The sequence below is a fragment of the Cinclus cinclus genome, chromosome 16 (assembly GCF_963662255.1).
Source record: "Cinclus cinclus chromosome 16, bCinCin1.1, whole genome shotgun sequence".
Taxonomy (NCBI): Eukaryota; Metazoa; Chordata; class Aves; order Passeriformes; family Cinclidae; genus Cinclus; species Cinclus cinclus.
In genome coordinates, this window is record NC_085061.1 from 2018232 (window position 1) to 2040487 (window position 22256).

At 49.4% G+C, this 22256-nt stretch overlaps 1 protein-coding gene across 1 annotated transcript in view; it reads left to right on the forward strand.

Annotated features, from left to right (window-relative positions):
- The window catches only part of CACNA1H (calcium voltage-gated channel subunit alpha1 H), a 160033-nt gene that overhangs the window by 97185 nt on the left and 40592 nt on the right, over positions 1 to 22256 (forward strand). Inside the window, exons 10-16 of the mRNA XM_062503239.1 lie at positions 10092 to 10243; positions 11469 to 11654; positions 12927 to 13044; positions 14521 to 14676; positions 17258 to 17348; positions 19413 to 19621; positions 21445 to 21879. Coding sequence (XP_062359223.1) covers positions 10092 to 10243; positions 11469 to 11654; positions 12927 to 13044; positions 14521 to 14676; positions 17258 to 17348; positions 19413 to 19621; positions 21445 to 21879 — 1347 coding nt within the window. The remainder of the gene's footprint in view (positions 1 to 10091; positions 10244 to 11468; positions 11655 to 12926; positions 13045 to 14520; positions 14677 to 17257; positions 17349 to 19412; positions 19622 to 21444; positions 21880 to 22256) is intronic.

A 22256-nucleotide genomic window follows, 5' to 3' on the forward strand; every position in this document is an offset into this window, starting at 1 on the left:
CCCCAGCTCAGGGCATTCCATGATTCCACAATTCCCGAGCTGAAATGGAGCAGGAGCTCCCGGGGAGAGGCTCATCCCCAGTGCCAGCTGCACACGCTGGAGGCTGCTGGCAAACACAGCCTCTGCTTTTGTACCTTTTTGTCGTTTTGCTTCCCCTTTCTGATCCTGGTGGATGGGCTTTAATTGCTGCTTTGGTCTGGTGCTCGTGGCTAAAAAGGAGGGATCAATAATTCACTGGAAAGAACAGCGTGGAGCTCCAAGGTTCCCATCTGCCTGCTTTGGCTGAGGGCTGCAGCACCCTGGGCTCTCACAGCTTTGTGTTTTCCGGGACAAAAAGGAGCTGGGGATGATTGCTGGGGTTGCTCTGGGTTTGCTGGAAAGGTGAATTTTCCCCTGGATTTGTTCTCCTGGCTCCGTGTTTGATCCGAGCACGGAGGAGCTGCAGCCTGGCTTACAGCTGTGGGTTTGCAGGTGATCATTTCTGTGCTATAAAACCTTGGGATCTTCAGCAATAGGGAGTGTTTCTCTCTTTGGGAAGCTGTATCAAAATTGGGGCTGTACCAAGTGGTTTTTTGGGAGATAAAGGAGCTGGAGGTTCCTCCAGCCATGCTGTCCCCACTGGGTGTCCCTGAACTTGATCAGCCTGTGGAAAACGTGAGTTTCCCACCCTAGGAATGACTTGGATCCTGATCCCGAGAAATCTTTTAAAATCACAATAAATAGAGCTCAGCTCAGCTGCTCCACCCTCGGGCTCTAAGGCAGGATCAAGTGTTCCCATGTCAGGGTGCTCAGAGCTTTCCTGGCACTGAGAGGGTGAACACCCCTGGTTAATGGGGATTAGCTGGAACTGGGATTGTTCAGCCTGGAGAAGAGGATTTGGGGTGAGACAATTGTGGCCTTTCAGTGCCCAAAGGGAATCTGCAAGAAAGATGGAGAGAGGGATTTTTTACCAGGGCTTGGAGCACCAGGACAGGGAGAATGGCTTCAAACTGACAAGAGGGCAGGGCTGGATGGGATTTTGGGAAGGAATTGTTCCCTGGGAGGGTGGGCAGGCCCTGGCACAGGGTGCCCAGAGCAGCTGTGACTGCCCCTGGATCCCTGGAAGTGTCCAAGGCCAGGTTGGACTCTGGGGCTTGGAGCAGCCTGGGACAGTGGAAGGTGTCCCTGCCATGGCAGGGGTGGGAATGGATGAGCTTTGAGGTCCCTTCAACCCAAACCATCCTGGGATTCAGTTTCCCAAAGGGAAACCCATAAAGAATTCCCTGTGCTCAAACGAGACCCATCCCCAGCTTTTCTCCTGCTGTCCTCCAACATTTTAATTTCCTTCTTCTGTTCCAAGACCCTTGTACCTTTTAAAATCTCTCCCAGTCTTCTCCCATCTCTCCACATCCCACTTGGGCACTCAGAGGTCCTGTCCGGCTGCTGGCTCCCATTTTTTTTCTTTCAGGAATTACCTTCTCCTTGAACCCATTCCCCCCTCCAGGCGCTCCAGCTCCTCTCCCAGGGCTGCACAGATGACTAAGCCGAGGTCTTTTTCAAACACAGACCAAACACATGCCCATCTTTCCTCCCCTGCTGTGTCCCCCTGATGTGTTTCATCTCCCCATGCCCGCGGATCACCGAAGTGCATTTTTCAAAGGGGCTCTCCAGAAAGCTCTGTTAGCAGGGGATGACTAATGGCTTGACAAACCAGATTTAAGTGGCCCCTTCTGAATCATCTTGGCAGTAATAGGGGGAGTGTGTCCATTTTTTTGATTAAATATTTCCAGTGCCATTAACTCGGCCGAAGTAAACAGCTTCTATTGGGTTTGCCTGCTAATGACAACCCAAAGGTCTTTGATCCCGGGGTTCCAGAGAGCCAGGAGCTGGATAAAGATCATGGAATCAGTGCTGAAGTGTCATCAAAGAGTTGGGAAATGGTTCTTTTCTCTCTCTCTCTCTGTGTGTGGATGTGGTGCCACCTGTGATGGGTATCCAGAACCTCTGGGCAGCTGTGGGATGTGGCTGGAGGATTTTCCCCAGAAAAACCCATAATTAACCTTCATTTTTTGTGCAGATTCCTTCAGGCAGGGTCTCTGTTGTTCCTTTTTCCCTGCAAGGGGTTGTAGCATGTTCCATGTGTTTTGTGTGCATCCCAGTCTTAAATATTCCAGCTCTTCCTATGCCAGGACTCAGTTCACACCTAAAAGGAAAAGGTAGAGCCTCGTTCTTCTTTCTAATTAATGATGTTTGAGATAGCTTCAGCCTAAGTATAAAAATATATTTATTAATATATTAAAAAAGGCACCATAAATCAGTAGGAATGCTGCATTATATTTTAAAAAATTAATTCTTTGTGGTTAACCAGCCAAACAAAGCTGATTTCAGGCATTGTGCTGATGATTTTGGGGCCATTAATTATTGACTTCAGCGCAGAGCGTGGTCAAGAACAGCTTTGCATTGGGCAGGAATTGTGTGGATAGAATTCTTTGTGTGAATATAATTTTTTATGGAGAGGGAGAAGCCAAATTTCTTGGATGAGAGTCAGGCCAGGCCCTGCTCCGAGCTGTCCCAGCCAGCAGATCCACTGGTGCTCCTCAGCATATGGATGGGAATGATTCAGGCTGGATGAATTCCCTGGATTTTGGCCAGAGGTTTTAAAGGAGCCAAGGCCATGCAGGGTGGGATGGCAGCAGAGAGAAACCTGCTCCTATTTCCAGGGAAAAGGCTCCAGTACCAGCTTCTGGAATTTTGGGGAGAGGCCAGAGCATCTCCTGGTAGATCCTCCTGAGGGTGATCCCTGCAGGCAGCACAGGAATCATTCCCTGGCCTCAGCACAGCCACATTCCTCTCGTCCCTCTTTTTCCTGACAGTGGGACCAGTGTGCAGAGTCCAGTTCTCCCATCTGCTCCTGGGGCTTTGCTGGAGACGTTCCCTGCTTATTTGGAGAGCTGGCTCCTTCCTGCTGTGCTTTCTTATTTAATACCTGAACCTGAGCACTTCTGGCCTGCTTTGGGGCATTGCTTTAGAGGGTTTGGGTGGATTTTTCTCATTTTAGGGCTTATTTTTGAGCCATCTGTCGCTCCAAGTGATCCTCCATCCAGATGTAATCCAGCTGATTGCCCTGCTTTTCCAAACAGTTCTGCTGATAACATTTCAGATTGCCCAGGTCCCGTCCTCCAGAGGCTGGAGGAGGCAGCACTTGATCTAATCCTGCTTGGCATTTATGTCGCTGGAAATGAAATTGCATTTTGCTGAATGAAACTGAGAAATGGGAAAGTAATACTGCAAATATGTTCTGCCACGTGGGACCCCCTGCCTGGGAAGCTTCCGAAGGAGGTTGATTATCCCAGAGAACAAACTCTGCTCTGGGGCTCTTCTTGCAGGACAGGGAGATTCTTCAGGAGAAAACACTCACAGCCTGGAGACAGAATTCTGGGATGGGGTGGTTTGGAAGAGACCTTAAATCTCATCCAGTGCCACCCCCAGGATCACCTTCCATCATCCCAGGCTGCTCCAAGCCCCAATGTCCAAGCTGGCCTGGGACACTTCCAGGGATCCAGGGGCAGCCACAGCTTCTCTGGGAATTCTGTGCCAGGGCCTCACAGGGAAAAATTCCTTCCCAATATGCACAAAAATTTTGGTGAGTGCCTGAATTTGGAATCTGGTCACTGCTGGGGAAGCTGAACTCTGCTGGTTTTGGGGTTTAGTGTTTTCTCCCCTCCCCAGTGTCCCCCTGGCAGCTCCAGGAAGGAGCAGAGTTTTGCATCTGGGTATGGAATCATTAACCACGGAGCAGAGAGTTAAAAGGAATTCTGCAGAGCATTAGGAGATCAAGCAGGTCAATTGAAAGGAGGAAAAATTACCATCAGTTATCTTCAATTAAATTGTTATCGCTCCACATGAAGGATCCCATTTAGAGGGAGGCATAAAACCTGAGAGAGGAGGTGACTGAGAGAATAAATTCCCCATTTTTCATTCCGAACCCAGAGAGGGAACATCCATCAGCAGGCACAAGGAGGAGATCTCTTTTTCCTTCTGTTTCCAGCCTACTTTGAAGCAGAGCCCATTTGGAAATCTCTCAGTGAAACTTTTTTTTTTTTTTCCCCAAAGTCCTTGAAGCCACAACTTTTAGGAGAGGCATTAATAACAGAGAAACCCTTCTTGAGCAGGACTTGTGCTTCTGAGAGGTTGTGGTTGTGTCTGGCTGTTAAATTTGGGGCAGTGGCACCCCAAAATAGCAAATATCTCAGTTTCCAGGGCTGGAATATCCTGGTTCAAGTCCCTGATCCCTTTCCAAGGCCAGAGAGCAGAAATAACTTTGAACTGTGCTCGTGAGCCTGGGAAAACACCACCCCAAACCCTTTTTTTTATTTTTTTAAGGAAGTTCTATCACAAAAAAGAAGGCAATTCCTGTGGTCTAGATGGACTAAACCAGCCTGAAGTTGATTTTCAAACACGAAGAGTCCACTCTTGTAGTAAATAAACTTCATCCAAATGGTTTACACGGGAGATATTTTCAGATGCAGGAGTTGAAACGCCCACTTGCATCATTCCTGGGGTTTTTTTTTTGGGTTTGATTTTTTTTGAAGGCAGGGAATGCAGAGGAGGAAGCAGCCAGGTCTTCAATTGCTTGGGGGGTTCTGCTTGTTTGCTTTGCCGGGTTGTTTACTTACCTCAGAAATACCAGAATTGCTCAGTTTGATCTTTGACAAGCCAAGAAGGAGAGAAAAATAAAGGTCAAAACGGAGCCTTCATCTTAGCCGGGGTGTCACTTACATCCCCTGACAGCTCTGCTTCCCTGGAAAAGGAGCTTTTCCCAGCCTGCTCCAGAGGAATGGGAATGACACAGCTGGAAATGAAACCCAGCGGAGTGCAGAGTGCAGGGCAGCCTGTCCCTTCTGTGTGGAGCCGAGCGTCAGGGGATGTCACAGCTTCCCTCCTTCCCTGTTTCTTGTCCTGCCAATACTCAGATTTTTCCCTCTGAGGGTGGGGAGGCCCTGGCACAGATTCCCAGAGAAGCTGTGGATTTTTGGAAGTGTCCCAGGCCAGCTTGGAGCAAGCTGGGATAGTGGAAGGTGCCCCTAGGTGGGACTGGATGGTCCATAAAGTCCCTGGATTCCTTCTCCTCTCTCTGCATTCTCCGTGGGTTTTAATTCCTTGACGTGGGGCTGCAGACAGGTGAACTCCATGGCAATGGAAAACCTGCTAATTGGAGAATTATAATTGCCAAAAAATGAGGGAAGGAGACACTGAGTGCCTGGGAGCCAGGCAGGGATTGACAGATCATTATTGTGCCTGGTCAGAGCCTCTGCGGGCTGAACTGCAACATCTAAAGCAGAAAAGCCAACATAAACAAGTGCTGCAAGTCCCATTGACAGCTTTAGGCTCGGGACTAAGAGAGAAAAAACAACCCAAGTGCAAAGGATGTTTATGAGACTCAATGTTCTGGGTTTGTTTACTGCTCCTCGGGGCTCTGCCACTCTCAGCTCTGAAAAGTTGAGCTGCTTTGGAGGGGGATTTCTGAAGGAAAACACATTTTTAACTCTGGAAACTTCCCTGGTCATTCAGCAGGAAGGAGCTGGTGTGGAAAAGCCCTTTTCTCCACTGTGAGGGATGCAGGTGTGATTATTATTTCTCCCGAGTTTCAGAGCAAAAAGATGTCCAGTTGTCCTGCTGGGGCTGAACCTAAACTATGCAAAATAGCAGCTGGTGGATGCAGCAATCAAAGGAGATGAGGGAGAAGGTGGGCGAGAGGAAAGAGAGGCACAAAGAGATCCCAGTCCTTGGAGAACCGCAGGAATTCAGGTGTACAAAGAGAATTTAAGGCTGCAAATTCCACCCCTTCATTCTCTGCTTGGAGGATCCATCGATAATTTGACCACGATGGGTTTTTCTTTTATTGGATTTTGTGGTTCCAGGAAGGCTCTGGGGTCCTTGCTAAAACCACAGGTGGTAGATTCTCAGCGAGGGCTTCCAAGGTTTTCAGACCTAAACTATTTAGGAAAGGATTTTTTCTTTCTTTTTTTTGGTCTGTTTATCTGAACTTGGAATGAACTGTTTGAGGTTTGTCCCTAATAAAAGCATAGTTTGGAATCTCTGGAATATTCTGCAGCATGGCCTTGGAAATGGGCAGAGGGGGGTCATGTTTTGCCTGCAGTGAAGGTTTGCTCTTATTTAAACTCAAGGATGCTGAAATCTTCCAAACTGATCCCACAGAGTTCCTGCCCTTCGCTTGAACAGTGGGAAACTTAATCCTGCAAGCCCAAGGATGATTTAAATCTGAATTTCTAAAGTTTAGACTCAAATCTGATTTTTTTTTTTTTTGAGCACATTCCCCTGGGATCTGCCAGTAGGACTTGGGGTTTAATCATTCTGCACTTGATTTTGGTGACAGTTTCCAGCATGGCCATTCCCATTCCGGCCTCCACATCCAGACTGAGGGATGCTCACACCAGCATTGCCAATCTTCTCCTGGATTCTGGGGATTCCTGAGCATTTGGGATCCTCCTGCAATTCCACGTGGTCACCTTTTGGCTCTGGAATCCTGGACTGATGTAGAGGTCAATAACTGCAGCAGCAAAAGATCCCCAAATCTGCTGGGGAGTTGGGCTCTCCCTTTTTGTGTTTGGTAAAGGAATTTTTTCCTGATGCAACCTGGAGCCCAATTGTGGGCAGGTATTTTCTCTGCCAGAGTCATTGAGGCTTCAGAAAAAATTGGCGAAAAGCAAAAACCTCCACTTTAGACCAGCTCTCCTGGAAGTGCCTCATTTTTCTGCCAAGTTTTGTTACACATCCCAACCCGAGCTGCATTTCATGACAGAGCCACTGCTTGAGCCAAAAGCCTGAAGTTTCCAGTTCTGAGAAGGTCAAAACGAGACATTGCAGCAATTTGAAAGTGTTGCTGCAATTTTGTTTTCTCCCAGCAAGAAACTTGGACGAAAATAATCGTCGCCATGAAAAGCTTTGTTTTCAGAAAATCGACAATTTTTTTCACCCGGAGAAAAAGACTCCTGGAAAAAAAATAATTATTCTCTGGGATTGGCTTTGATTTGGACAAAAAACAACAGTGGCTCCTAGTGGCTGACTCCAAGGAAATGGCCAAATCAATCTTGAGTGTCCCTTCCTTGACCCTTCTCGTGGCTCTTCGCTCATCAGCGAGCGGGAAATTTGCGCTGCGAGCCACAAACCGTTTCAGAAGGCATAAAAATATCCCAGTTTCCTGGGCTCCCGTTGGTGTCAGGAGAAGGTAATTACACTGGAAGGCTGGAGCGTTGGATGTTTGGCTCATCCACTCCAACAATCCTGAAGCTCCCAGCAGAGCTTGGCCGTCGTTCAGGGCCATCCATCCTTGTCCGTGCCCGGCGGGTCCTGCCCAGTGTCCCGGCAGGATCCCGCTCCAACATCCCTGCTCACAGCTGGCCCTGTCATCACATTAGTGCTGCCTGGCTCCAAGCACCATCCCAAAAGGATCACAGAGATCCCTGAGGTGAGATTTTGCAGTGTCAGCCATCCGTCAACCTTTCCCAGGCGTCCTGCCGTGCTCCAATCTGCTGGATCAGCTCCTGGGCACAGCTGCTGACGTTCCAGGCCACCTCCTTGTCCTCTGATGTCCCTGTCTATCCCTCGTGGCCTCTCTCCCCTCCCTGAGAGATCGCTGCAGATTTTCTCCTGGACTTCAGTAGGAAGCAAAAGTCACAGCACTGGAGACAAAGCAAAAAGGGCACAAATTGTCAATGGAAATTGGGAAATTAATTCAGGATTGGCTCAGTGCTCCACAGGAGAATCTTGGGCTTGTCTAAGCAAACTTGGGATTTTAGGGAATAACAATGTACAGATTTCTTTTATTTGCCTTAAGGTGTTTTTTGGGGTTCTTCTTTTCAGAATCGACCCTGACTTTTTTGGTGATGACTCTGAGATTGTTTTATCATGTTGGACTCGATGACCTTCGAGGTCTTTTCCAGCCTTAGCGATTCTGTGCTTCTATATCCACATCATTCCAGGATCAGGGATTTTGAAGTGATCACCAGGAAGCCAAATTTTCATGATAAAATTGTAACTCTTGGTAGCAGCAAGAGGAATTTGGAGAATCCCGCACTATGTTTACCTTTAGTGCATGAGGCTGCTGCTCTGTGGGACAGGACGAGATTCTGGGATTCCTGGATGTGGCACTCAGAGCTCTGGGCTGGGGACACGGTGGGGATCAGGCACAGCTTGGACTGGATGATCCTGGAGGTGTTTTCCAACCTCAGTGATTGTGGGATTCTGCGTGATTCCTTGCTGATGATTGTCATTAATTTCCCAGCCCCAGCCTTCCACCAACGCCCTGTTCCAGGAGCTCTCTGTCTGTGCCTGCAGGGACACGAGACTTTAATGAATTATTTTGCTCCTTGTCAAGAATTCTCTAGTCCAACCCTGCCTGGGGGGACCCTGAACAGTGCCAGGTCCTGACGAAGAGCTCGGGGACACTGCCAGCATCATGTCCTGTCACCACTGTGGCTTGGAGAGGGACAGCCTGGGAGCCTGCAGGGCTATTTTAGGATCAGTCTCTGTGGAGAGCTGGTTGAATTCCATTCCAGAGCAGCCCTGAGCCTCTGATGAAGTTTTGTTTTGTTTTGTTTTGTTTTGTTTTGTTTTGTTTTGTTTTGTTTTTCCCTCTCCCCAGGTTGTTTTGGCATTGTGAGGGGAAGGAATAGGATGGATGAGCTCTGCCTGATGTGAGGGAATTGGGCCCTGGCTGGAGAGGGAAGAACTGCGAATTTCCCAGTCCTTCTCCCGGTATCTCATGGCAATTCGAGTTTATGGATTAGAACCAGGAGCTCTGAGTGCTCTTCCCCCTGGATAAATGGTTGAGCAGCAGACAGACGATTGCAGGGAGTAATTTAGCAGTGAATGATGGCTCATTAGCAGCCCACGGGTTGGAGGGGATGTGTGGGCTCTTCCCGAATCCCAGTTAACTCTTTCACCCTCTCCATCCACTGCCAAGGCTTGGATTTGCTGAGTGTGGGGTTTGGTGTGATGGTGTTACCGTGGTTTCTCCTTTAGAGCCCCAAATAGTGCAACAACATCCCCAAAAACCTGCCAGTTTTTACCCCCCTAACGAGGGATGGGAAATAAAGGAAATTATTATCAGTCCAGGAGATGAGTCAGATATGAAAATCACACCTTTTCCCAGACAATGTTATTACACTGAGGAAAAGGAAATGAAAAAGACTCATTTTGCCTCACAAAGGAACTAAAAATGCTCGTTGCAGAGCCGGGTGCTGTTGGAAGGAGCAGCTCCAGTGAGTGAACAAATCGATCCCACCTTTTCCCATTTTCCCTGCCACGTTTGGGAGCCTGGGCAGGCTTTGCTGCACTTCCAAGGAAAGGAATGAAATGTCTGGAAACGAGGTTGGAGCCCGAGGGAATGTGGTGCTGGGATAGAGGAGGGGCATGGAAAAATCTTGGATTTCAGCTCCATTAAAATCTTGTACGCCCAGAGAAACTCAGAGACCCTGAACACAATCCTGGCACTCAGGGCCACGCTGCTGTCGCTTAAAATCTGCTGGTTTTTGGAAAGACCGTTTTGGGGTTTTTAGGGGTAATTCCCAAAGGGAGATAAGTACATCGAGAGATATAAAACTATTGATCCCACTGACTTTAAGTGTATTTTATTCCTCTAATGCTCTTTTGAGGTGTCTGGAAAAAAAGATATTTTGTTTTAATGAATGGAGCTGTGATATTCCTATATTCAAACCAGTGCTCCTGGATTGGATATAGCAACATCCATTAAGTTCTGCTGGAGTCAGTGCAGTAAAAGCAGAGTGATCCATGTGAATCCAGGCAGATTCCAGCCTGGATAATTCTATGTTGAAATAGTGAGCAAAACCTCTCCTTTGCTTAGCTTGAATTATTTTGGGTTGGGCACAGTTGTTCTCCAGGCTGCTCCAGAACTGGGCTGGGTTCCTGTGATTCCAGCACAACTCATGGGGACTCTCCAGGAGGTTTATCTGCTGTTCTCTCAGACATTTCTTTTTCTCCATGGCTTTCCAGCAGGAGCACAGATCCCAGCAGGAGGAACATTCCAGCCTTTCCCATTTTCTCTGACCACGTTGCTTTTCTGCCCATAGCCAGACGAGCTGACCAACGCCTTGGAGATCAGCAACATCGTCTTCACCAGCATGTTTGCCCTGGAGATGCTCCTGAAACTCCTGGCCTTCGGAATCTTTGGCTACATCAAGAACCCCTACAACATCTTCGACGGGATCATCGTGGTCATCAGGTCACTGCTGGTCCTCGTTGGGGAGTGGGACAGGGATCAGGGATGGATGGCAAGGGAAATCAAGGATAGATGTTAGGAAAAGTTTTTTTACTGAGTGATGAAGCACTGGAATTGTCTGCTTGGGACGGTGGTGGAGTCACCATCCCTGGATGTGTTTAAAAAAGACTGGATGTGGCACTCAATTTAAACTCATGGTTTAGTTGGTGAGGAGGTGTTGGGGCATGAGTTGGACTCAATGATCTTAAAAGTCTCTTCCAACCTGGTGATTCTGTGATTCCATGTATCAATGCAGGGTTGGGATGTACTGTAATTGTGCTGGGCTTTTGGATTCCTGTCCTTAGGATGGCTGTCCAAAATAAATCAACCTGGCAGATGGAGAAGAAAATCTATTTATGCCACACAGCTGGCACTGGGGTGGGTTTTCCACTGGTACTGGGAATGTCCATATCCCAGCAGTGTCCCTCTCCCAAATGATCCCAGCTCTGATGGAATTGGGCAACCAGGAGGGGAAGGGAGGGCCCTGTTCTGCTGTGCTCCCCAGGGGACACTGACCCAGCCTAAACTGAGGTGCCCCAGCCACACCCCAGTGCTGAGATCCTTTCTGATCACCCCTCAATCAGTAATTTGGGGCAAAGAATTCCAGGGAGACAGAGAGGAGAACCAGGAGAGTGCCCTTGGTACATCCCTCTGGACAAGGCTCAAGGTTCACACAAATCAGGGTTCTGAGCAAAGGTCGTTCTGTGGCCTGATCAAACCAACCCCCCCAAAACGCCCCTCTGGATGTTCTAAAGGAAGATAAATACCTCGAGAGACAGAAAACTATTCATCTTACTGACTTGAAGAGGGTTTTTGTTCCCCAAATTCTCTTAAGATATGCTGGAAGAAAAATGCTTTATTTTAATGAATAAAGCTGTCCTGATATTCCTATATCATGGGAATGCAGATTCCTGGGGCAAAATTGTGATCCACATTCCTGTAGTGGTGCAGACATGGAGAACCCCAGGAAAAAAAAAAAAAAAAAAAAAGAAAGGGAATTAAGGATGGAATTTACCCCAAAACAAATAAAGGAGATGCGTTGTGCCACAAGAGGCACAACCACGCAGCTGGGGAGCGAAGCTGCTTTTCCAGGAGCAGGAAAAGAGCAGGAAAAGGGGGAATTCCTGGTGAGAAGCAGCTCCCACAGAGCAGAGCTGGGGGTCCCAGTGGTGTCCCCGTGTCCCCGCAGTGTCTGGGAGATCATCGGGCAGTCGGACGGGGGCCTGTCCGTGCTTCGAACCTTCCGCCTGCTCCGCGTGCTGAAGCTGGTGAGGTTCATGCCCGCCCTGCGCCGCCAGCTCGTGGTGCTCATGAAGACCATGGACAACGTGGCCACCTTCTGCATGCTGCTCATGCTCTTCATTTTCATCTTCAGGTATTTTCTCGCCTGGCAGCCTCTCTTCGAAGCATTGTTCTGCTTCGGGAGTGTGTGGGTGGGGATGGGGACGCGCCACTGTCTTGGTTTGAAAGGCACGTGTCTGCTAAGGAAGGCAGGAGCCTCTCTCAAAGTGGAAAATTCAAACCCCTTCCCTCTAAATTATTGTAATTTTGAAATTAAGGAGCTTTCAGGCAAAGATATGGGAATACAAATAACAGTTCTTTTATTAGGAAAATTAAAATTAAAATGCAGCAAAACAAGCAAAAAAAAAAAAACCACAAAAACCACTGACAGGGTCAGAATCCAACCTGACACCCCATCAGTCAGTCAGGGTAGTGGTAGCAGTCCCAGTTAAATGGTGGCTGCATCCTCCTGCAGGGACAGATGTGGTTCTGTTGGAGCAGTGCTCCTGTAGAAGGGCCTGTTTTTTCCTCTGGAATCCAGTGGAAAAAAGACTTCTCTGATGTTCCGAATCTCAGATTTCATCCAGGTAGGAAATGCTTGGCTCCTCCCCCTGGGTGGAGCATCTCCCAATGGGATGATGGAATTTTATCATTCCTGCAGTGGGACTCAATGGTCATTAACAGGAGATATCTCCTGGAGGGAGGATGGGTTGTGGAAGAGATAAAGAACACTGCACCGGTATGGTTTAACATCTGGCCCATTAACAGCAGATATCCCCCACAGAGATAAGGATCACTGCCCCAGCTGGTTTTTAACACCTGGCCCATTAACAGAGGATATCTCCCCGGAGTTCTCAGGTCATGGAAGAGATAAGGAACGCTGCTCCCCCTGGTTTAACGGCTGATAGAACTCCTACTGCTGGTTCCACCTTACATTGAAGCCGAAGACAAATGTGGGGGGTGTGCTCACAATGGGATGTTTATCCCATTCCAGCCTGGTTTTTTGTGGAATACCATCATTCCAGGGGTGAATGAATGACGCAAATCAATGCTAGATTTGGGATGGAGGTCGTGTAGGTTCCAGGAGTTCTGTCTGTTTGATTTGCTAATGTCCCTCAGGATCCTTTGCCTGGAAACCAAAGAGCTGGCAACAGGGTTTGTCATTTTTCCAGGCAAAGGAGATCCTTGATTTTCCTTCAGTGCAGAAAACTGGAATGAAATGTGAGGCAGGAGAACTGAATTGCAAGGTCAAAAAAAAAAATACAAACCGCCGGGAGTGGAAAAGTATCTATAAAACCCCTGCAATCCTCCCTGCAGCCACATTTCACCCACGTGGTTCTTCCATCTCCCTCTTTCCCCACTCCAGCATCCTTGGCATGCACCTTTTTGGATGCAAGTTCAGCCTGAAAACCGACACGGGAGACACAGTTCCCGACAGGAAGAATTTTGATTCCTTACTTTGGGCCATTGTAACTGTGTTCCAGGTAAGCTCTGCATCTTCAGGGATGTTTTAAGGGGAACATGAGGAGTTTTTATTCCACTAAACTCTTCTGGGAGATGTCAGAGATGCTGTTTCTGGGTCTAAAAGCCCTGATGGAGAAGAAATCTACTCAAAATCAGCACTGTCCATATCTCTTATCAGTAGAAGGAGGGCGTCCACTCTTATTTTCCTTTTTGCTGCCCATCCTGCTCCTACTCTGCAGACCTCTGTCTCCTTCCCTGCACCAAAAATTCCCTTTGCAGACAATTCTGAGTAACTGGGAGTGACAAATCCACTCACAAATCACAGCTGGAGGTGCTGGGGAAGCCTTGATATAAAAAGTTGTGTTTCCTCTGCAGCCAAGTTCTGGCTTGTGCCTGAAATTCCTGGCAGGTTCCACAGGAGAGGAATCAGCTGCTGGTTCAAGGATATTTTAGATATAGAGGTCAGACTTTAGTGTTTCAAAACTCAGGCTTTAGAATCGGAGTGCAACAAGTGTAAATAAAGTTTCTAAAGGCAAAGTAGGAAGGTGGAAAGGCGGAAAAGTGGAAGGTGGAAACCAGTCCAGAGCCTTCACTGTGGATATAAATTCTTACAAAGGAACAAGGATAAATCAGCCCCAGCCTTGGAGCTTCCCATTTTTCCCTTCCCAACACACAGACTGCTGCATTTCTCCTCCCAATCCCTTGGGAAATGCAGCTGGCACAGAGCACAAAGGCTCAGTCCTGTGTCCCAGGAAGGTTATTGAGCAGCATGACTCAGTGCAGCACTCCTGTCCCCAAAGCCACCTTGGTTCAGGGGGGTTGAGGCCATTTTCATGGCAGGAATTAATGTGGAACATGAGCCTGTCATCCATTTTATTAAGGCCTCCAGGATTTTTGAAGCTGGAGCGTGGAAATCCCTGAGGAAGATCCCTCAGAGAAAAGCTTTGCAGTGATGGGTATTTTTTTTTTTTCCCGGTATTTTTACAGGAAAGGAAACAACTTCCCTGAGGTTCTGGAGCCACCCAATGTCATTTATCTCATTAAATATCCCGTCCCTTACCCTTTCCTTCATTCCTGCAGCTCCAGCTGCCTTCTAAAGAGCAGCCTGAAGGGAGACAAGATCTGTGGCCTCAGGTCTGTTATCTTCTGATGGTTATCAAAGGAGGCAACATCTCCACAAAATAATGGGATTAGGACAGTGCATCCTTCACTTTGGGATATCTTGGATCTAAACTGTCCTCTCTGGGCAGGGGAGTGCCAGACCTTCCTGCAGGGAGGAAGGTTTGGCTAGCAGAGGTGCAAAGATCTAAATAAAGGCAAATTTCTCCAATGTGATCTGAACTCACACCCAAAGAGCTAAATAAAGGCAATTCCTGCTGTCTCAAGCCACGAGACCTGTGAGTGGCTCCGCTCAGGAAAGGTCAGGAGAGGGGGAACGGCAGGATTTCAGCTGTGCACAGAGGAGCTGAGGCTCTTCCCCATCCCTTTCCCTGCAGATCCTCACGCAGGAGGACTGGAATGTGGTGCTGTACAATGGGATGGCCTCCACCTCCTCCTGGGCAGCCCTCTACTTCGTGGCCCTGATGACCTTTGGCAATTACGTGCTCTTCAACCTCCTGGTGGCCATCCTGGTGGAAGGATTCCAGGCTGAGGTGAGGGGGAGAGAGGTGGCACACGCATGTGGGCGTAATCCATGTCAGGGAAAACATCCACACGTGCAGTCGGCCCAAAATTTAAATTTAAGGGGTGTAAATGAGCTGGGCTGGGCACATGAAGCTCTTCTGGATCGGTCTTTGCAGTTAAAGCCCACTGGATATGGAATGGGAATTAAGGGACCGGGGCTTTGATCTCCTGCACAGTCTGCTGTGTGATTTAGAAGAAATAATTTGGGATTAATTTTACTCACCTAATCTCCCATGGTTTGTGTTTCTATGTGGTGGAACTCAGGCTTTCAAAAGTTTTACTAAAATCCCAAAATATTAAATCAACTGGCTTCCCTTGATAAGGGGTGGTTACCTTGTCCTACAAGGAAATCAGGGTTGCTGAGCAGGACTTTCCCCCATGAAGCCGTGCTGTACATGACTCTGTTTTGTGACTCCACGTGTTCCAAGCAGGATGAGACCTGGCTCTAAGTCCCATCCTTTCCTCAGGACTCTGTGCCTTCTGGAATATTTAAGGCCAGGAGCACAGCTGTTCAAAAGCCTTTTCCAGGTTCCTGACAATAAATTCTCAGATCTTTCGGACGATGCTTTAAGGTGGAATGAAGTTTTCTCTGCTCGAAGGGATCTTTGCAGGGAGCAGCTCCGGTTCCTCCCCTGCCCTCTGGGAGCTTGGACCTCGTGCTGGTGTGAAGCCAGAGCTGGGCAGAGCTTTCCCACCTCCAGACAATCTGTGGTTTCCCTGCTCAGCCCTAATGGCTCCTCTCCGAGCTGTTACAGACCATGATTTAAATGTGTGTAATCTGCTTTTTCTGGATTATTCACCTCAATTCCAGCAACCACAGGCATGGCATTTGCAGGGCACATTTTGCTCTCCACTCTCATTTATTATCAATCCTGACATCAGGCCTGTGGGCTTGTCACTTGTCTGGGGGAGAGGTGTTACACAAAACCCTTCTCAGCTGCCAGGGCTCCACTCAAGCCCTGCACTGAGAAATCATGGAATGCTGGAATGCTTTGGGTTGGAAGGGACTTTAAAGTTCTGGTTCCAAACCCCTGCCGTGGGCAGGGAACTTTGCACCAAACCTTGGTTGCTCTGGCTGCAAACCAAAGACAAATTCTCAGTGGAGCTGGGTTTGCTTTTGTCATCCCTGGCTTTGTTGCTATGCTGGGAATGGGGCAGAATTCTTGTTTTGACCTCCTTGCCCTCTGGCAGAGGGTGTTCTGAGCAGTTACAGGAGTCACCAAGGAGAATTTCTCCTCCATTTGCTCAGGTGTTTCTTTTATTTATCCCAACAGGGATTCCTGGGAGATCTGTGCAGCTGAGAGCTGCTCTCAACTCAGAACCATCAGCAGGGCTTCAGCAAGGACACTAAAAAATATCCTGTGAACCACAGCACACACTCTCAGCCTGATCCCAGCTCCTGATCTGCCTCTGGAGCACGTTTGCCAGGAGTTTTCCTAGAAGAAAACAGACTTAAATGGCCACAAGCCCATTTTTAGTACATTTGTGCTTCGTACAAGTAGCCAGACTTCAAACAGGGCCATAATTGCATATTTGTGCTTACACCATTCCCATGTCATGTTGAAATCTCCCCCAGAGCTGCTCTGGAAGAGCAGGCAAACCTTCCAAAATTGTGCAGACCTTTCATCCGCTCTGCACTGGTGTTTCTGCTCTGAGACAAAGATGAATCAGGGAGCTCGAGCCTTTCACTCATCCTGGCTGCAGCACTTTGCAATAAATCACAGACAAAATGAAGTTCCTTGCCACTTCAGCACCGTGTCTCTGGGAACTGTGGGGATTTGTTCAGGCACCAGGCAAGGAACTGTGCTCCTTTTTCTGGGACCAGCTCTTTAATCCAGCCATTTGCTATCAATTTGCACAGATTTCTGCAGTCCTGAGCAATCCAGCCTGAGTCCTGCTGACATTCTGCTGGAATCCCTCCCCCAGCAAGGAGAACCTGAGGATGGCTCCTCTGTCCCAGGCTGATCATTTCTGCTAAATTTGTACAAAAGGGAAAATGAGCTGGACTTGCAGGAGGAAAGGCAGGGTGAGGGTGGCTGTTCCCTGTCCTGAGATGCTGCAGGGCTCCCAGGCAAACTGGCCTCATTCCCTCGGCCTCAGGTTGCCAGGAGATTTCCCAAAACAATCTGTTCCCAGCCAGCATGGGGAAAGCAAATCAGGGTTTCCAGATCTAAGTCAAATTTTAAGTGCTGTCAAACACAGAATTAGAACCCTCTGACATCCTTTGACATCAAACCCTGAGTGCTTTCAGCTGGGAGCATGGAGGGAGCAGAAAAGGAGCCCCACCATGGCAGGTTTTTCAGTCATTCCTGCAATTCCAGCTGCTCCGTGGTGTTTTCCCCTGGGATTTGCTGTTCCAGGAGCCTGGAGCAGTGTAGGAAGCAGAGCAGGAACATGGTGACAACAACAGCATGATCCTTTCTGTCCAAGTGAGTGAAAAAAGGCAAGAGGGACCTGCCTGGGATCATTCCCAGGGGAGCAGAGGGAGCTCTGAGCTTCTGAGGAATCCTAATGAATTTGGTCTGCTGATTATCCTTCTCCTCTCTGCAGGGGGATGCCAACAGGTCAGACACAGATGAGGACAAGACATCTGCCAACTTTGAGGACGAGTTTGAGAAGCTGAAAGACCTCAGAGCAACAGGTGGGGGTTTTGTGGCTGCATTTTCCTGGGAATCTGGGAGCTACAGCTCTGCTTCCACAATGGAAGAATCACATCTATTTGGCAATTAATCCGATTGCAAAGTCACCAGAGCAGCTCTGCAAAGCGTAGGGGATGCTAAATGAGCACTGATATTTCCTTTAGGCAGATGTTTTTCTAATTTAAACATCCCCAAGAATTTTTAGCTGTGTCTCCTCCTTCCTCCTGCACCATTAGCACAGAGTGCTTTGCTGACAGCAATGTTCTCACCCCACTTCTCGGCAGCTTTTCCAATCAATCATGTTCTCATCTGTTCCTTTTGGTTTCCCACACAAAATGCATTTGGGTGAGGTTTGATGGATGGAAAATGTTGCTGCTCATTTGTGTTCCAAGAGGGTCTGGCAGCCGATTTGGGGGAAGGCCCACACTGCTCTGGTGTACCAAAAACATGGAATTGGAGGTGACAGCCTTCACTTTGCAGCCAGAGGGGTGACAAAAAGGGATCACACATTTTAACAGTGAATGATGGTAAACAGGAGCCACTTTAGTTCCTGCTTCCTTTGATTCCCAGCCTGGGCTCTGTTAAGATATCTCCAAATGCTTCTAAACCAGGATTTGTTTCAGCCAAGGAAACGCTGATTGAGGGGAGCAGATGGAATTCAGCTGAGGAAGGGGCAGAGTAATTTGTTGGGGAAGCTGAGGGAGAGCTGGATCACAGGGAGGAGATGGAGCTGCTCAGGCTGGAGGTGAAGCAGCAAATCCCCAACACTGAGTGATCCAATATCCCTTGCAAATGGTTGGAAAGGAGCCCACAGGAGCAAATCTGCACCAGCTTCAGATAAGGAGAGATTTCTGGGGGAAATAAACACTGTCACCTCTGCTCAGGTGACACAGAGATAGAAAACAGGGCTGAACATGCTCCAGGTCCGGGACTGAATGTGTCCAGGGGCCACTTGGTGACTGAACAGCAAAAAGGTTTCAACAGTTCCAGTGCAGGTCTCTTGGTGTGTAACACACTCAGGGGCAACAGGGACATGTGTATGGCAGAGTAGCAAATTTTACCTGAAATTTCCACCCTCAAGGTGAATGTCAATGTCCCCATGGATTTCTGGGGCGTAGATTGGGGATTTGTGCACAAACCAGCAGCTGAACAGATCTAATCAAAGCAGATTTTATTGCAGGAGCCCCCAGTGGAACAAACAGAGCAGGGGTAAGGCACTCACTCGGATTTCTCCCTGCAGACCTGAACTGCTTCCCTTCTGATCTTTCCCCTTCCTCAAGGTTGATTCTGAAATATCAGTTGATGTCTGAAACAAAACCAGAGCCCACTCAGCCCAGTAAAACAGGAGTTAGTTCAGCTCTAGTCCGGGGTTTGAAACCAGCCTTTGGTTTAGGTGCAGGACTGCACAGGGCTGGAGGTGTTGGGTCTGGTTTGGTTCAGTGCAAATCTTGGGTTTTGCAGCCTCTTCTTATCACACAGCTAAAATAGTTGATTTTTGGGTTTGCCACAGTGCTGTGCCATTAGCTTTCTGTTACGGGTGGGTAAAAGAAACTTCCATTTCCTGTCCCCGATGTTTGGTGAGTGCCTCCCCATGTGTGAACTTCAGGCACATCACAAAATCCTAAAAATCCCTGTGCAGTTCTGGGTGACATGGACAGGAGGTGAAATCCCTAGGAGGAATTCAGCCAGGAACATCTCTGCCAGCCGCAAAACCCCAATTCCACTCTCTAAATCCAAAGGAACAGACAGCAAAACTTCCTGGAAGTGCTCAAGGCTCCAGAGGCTTGGAGAAGCCTAATCTAGTGGGAATGAGAAGATGGGACGGGGATGGGGATGGGGATGGGATGATGTTCTAGGCCCCTTCCAAGCCAAGCCATTCCATAATTCCGCGATTCCCTTGGAAGACACTGAGTTCCCCAAGGCCCCTTAAGAAGTCACGATGTTCACCTGACGCCTTTCAATGCCGTGGGAGGATCTTACTGCCCACAACTCCACTTGGCAAAGTTCCTGGAGGTCCCCAGGAGCAGTGTCCCCTGATGTGGTGTCCTCTGTCCCCTTCCATGCAGAAATGAAGATGTACTCACTGGCTGTCACCCCCAACGGGCACCTGGAGGGCAGGGGGGCCATGCCCCCGCCCATCATCATGCGCACAGCGGCCACCCCGATGCCCACCCCAAAGTGCTCCCCACACCTGGACTCCCTGCACGCCCTCGGGGACTCAAGGAGAGGCAGCAACGCCTCGCTGGACCCCACGGGCTACGACCAGAAGTCCTTGGTAGGTTCTTGTGGCCAACAACTCCCCCTCAGTGACACGGAGCACGGGGTCGTTGGTCCCAGGTCGTGGGATGTTCTGGGGTGGAAGGGACCCACAAGGATCAAGGGGATGGTGTTCACAGGGGTTGATCCCACAGGTTTGGTGTGATCAGCACTGGCTGAGCTCAGCTTAGTGTCACGTGAGACATTTGGGACAATGGAGAATGAAATGGAGGGTGGTGGATGTGGTAAATGTGTAGAAAAGCAGGAGGAGAACAGAGCTGGGGTGTGCAGTGACAACAGAGCAGCCAAGGACAGTGAGTCCATGGAAAGGCAGAACAGGGATGTACCAGGATTCAGTGTTTTCCTGCCTGGTGCCTCACTGGAGGCCATGCCAAACCTTCTCACCGGAGCGGCAGAACTTTAGTGAGCCCAGTTCCCTCAGAGGAGGAGCAGGAGCCTTTTCCAGCCACACCAGCTATTTGGGATGTCTTGGAGAAGCTGTCAGGTGTTCTGTGAGGATGAGACCTGCTTCTCCCCTAGTGTTTTAGGTTTGTATCAGGGGGATGAAGAATTTTCCCTCAAGCTCTGGTTACGGTCCCTCAGAACCATTGGAAATCAGAGAACAAGGGATGAGGAGGTTTGGAATGAGAAGATGGCCGGAGATGATCTTCAAGGTCCCTTCCAAGCCAAGCCATTCTGTAATTCCATTATTCCTTTGGAAGGCACTGAGTTCCTCAAGGCCCCTTAAGAGGTTGTGATGTTCACCTGATGCCAGGATTGCACCAGGACCTGGCTGGAGCTGCTGCTGTGGCAGCCGTGCCTGCGGCAGGGGGTGGGAGGGCAGTCTGAGCACTCAGGGAGCAGAGGCAGCAGGCAAAGTGGATTTCTGCTGCTGTTCACCCGTCCCACCCCTCTGCTCCATAACTGCAAGATCATGTTCAAATCAAGGCAGCAGACCGTGAAGGCACCTCACAGCCACCACCCCCCTTGCTAAGCTGCTTAGTCAACCTCATGCCTTTGAAAAGAAAACAGAGCTGACTGCTGTTTGCCTTGGGCTTTCATGGGATTGTGAGCTGCTGGAGAGGGATGTTCATCCTTCCAATCCCTTCTCGGGCAGCGTGGCAGAGCCAGCAGCCAGAGGCAGATGAAGCAGACAGGGGAGACCTGGCCAGCACTGAGGAGGAGGAGGAGGAGGAGGAGGAGGAGGAAGGGAGTTTGCCTTGGTTTGTGCTGGCAGGAAGCCACGGAGGGAAAAGGGAATTTTTCTCCCAGCTTTCCTACACTGACCTTAAGATCTGTCATCCTGGCAATTGCCTGGTACCTGAAATTTGTGGAGGAGAAACATTCACTCCACTTCCTCACGCAGCAAGTGGAAGGAAAGTAATGGAAATAGGGGCACAATTCCCATCAGGCTCTTGGGTGGCTCAGGTTCCCTTTGGAAGGCAGGGAAGTTGTGAGCTGAAACCCCCTGAACGTGAGCAAAGAACGTGCCAGCTCAGCAAAACGCCACTTACGGATGTCTTTGGGTTCATTTTAATGGAGAGTTGGTTTTGCCAGGGAGCCACCAGGACAGAGGGTTGGTGGCTGTGCCCCAAGGGTGCTCCAGAACCACCCTCAGCGTGGCCTTGGCCCAGTGCTCCCTCTCAAAGCTGCAAGTGGGAAGGGGAAGGCCATGACTTTCACCAGCGTGAGCAAAAAGACCCCAATCCTTTGGCTTCCTCCTGCAAACAACCCCATTTAAGCAAAGTCTCGCTTAACAACACGAGAAGCTGAAAGACAGCATGGGTAGAAACATCTTTGGGGATCTCTAAATCTAATCCCACGCCTGCCTTCCCTTCCCAGTCCAGCCTCCGCAGCTCCCCCTGCACCAACTGGGGCACCAGTAGCAACTGGGGCAGCCGCCGCTCGAGCTGGAACAGCCTGGGCAGGGCGCCGAGCCTCAAGAAGAAGAACCAGTCGGGAGAACGGGAATCGCTGCTGTCGGGAGAGGGGAAAGGCAGCACGGACGACGACTCGGACGACGCCAAGTCCAGCACGCTCAGCCGGCCCTCGCTGCCGCGCCGGGCGGAATCCCTGGATTACCGCGGCTCTCAGGAGCTGCCTGAGCTGCTCCGGGTGCCCTCGGTACGCCAGCTTGGGCTCGGCCCCGCCGCCCTGCTGCCCGCGGAGTTCCACGACTGCAACGGCAAGATGGGCCACGGCCCCAGCGCCGAGTTCTTCCTCAGGGTGGATGGACACAAGGAGGACGCCCTGGACTATGAGGATGACATGGAGGATGTGAGTCCTGTGGGGTTTTGTGTGGAATTCATGCTTTAAGTGGTTTTTCCATCCCTGAAAGGATGGATGGGAATCCGGCCTGGAAATGCGTTACTGCCTCGAGGTTGGGGTTGGCAGTCCCGAGCTGAGGAATTTTAGTTTACTTCCTGAAAGATCCCCTTTTTTAAGAGATCTTTTTTTAGGCTGTGACATTCCAGTGGTGGCCCAAGAGGTGAAACTTCATTTTTTCCCAAAAATGTCTCATTTCTGGGCCGATCAGGATTGTCCTCCTGGCCCAGGATGCCTCCAAAAATGAGCTGCAGACACAGCAGGTGAATGGCTTTACCCTTAGGAGCTGCTTGGTGTCAGGAAAGCTTGAAAGCCTAAAAAGAAATGCT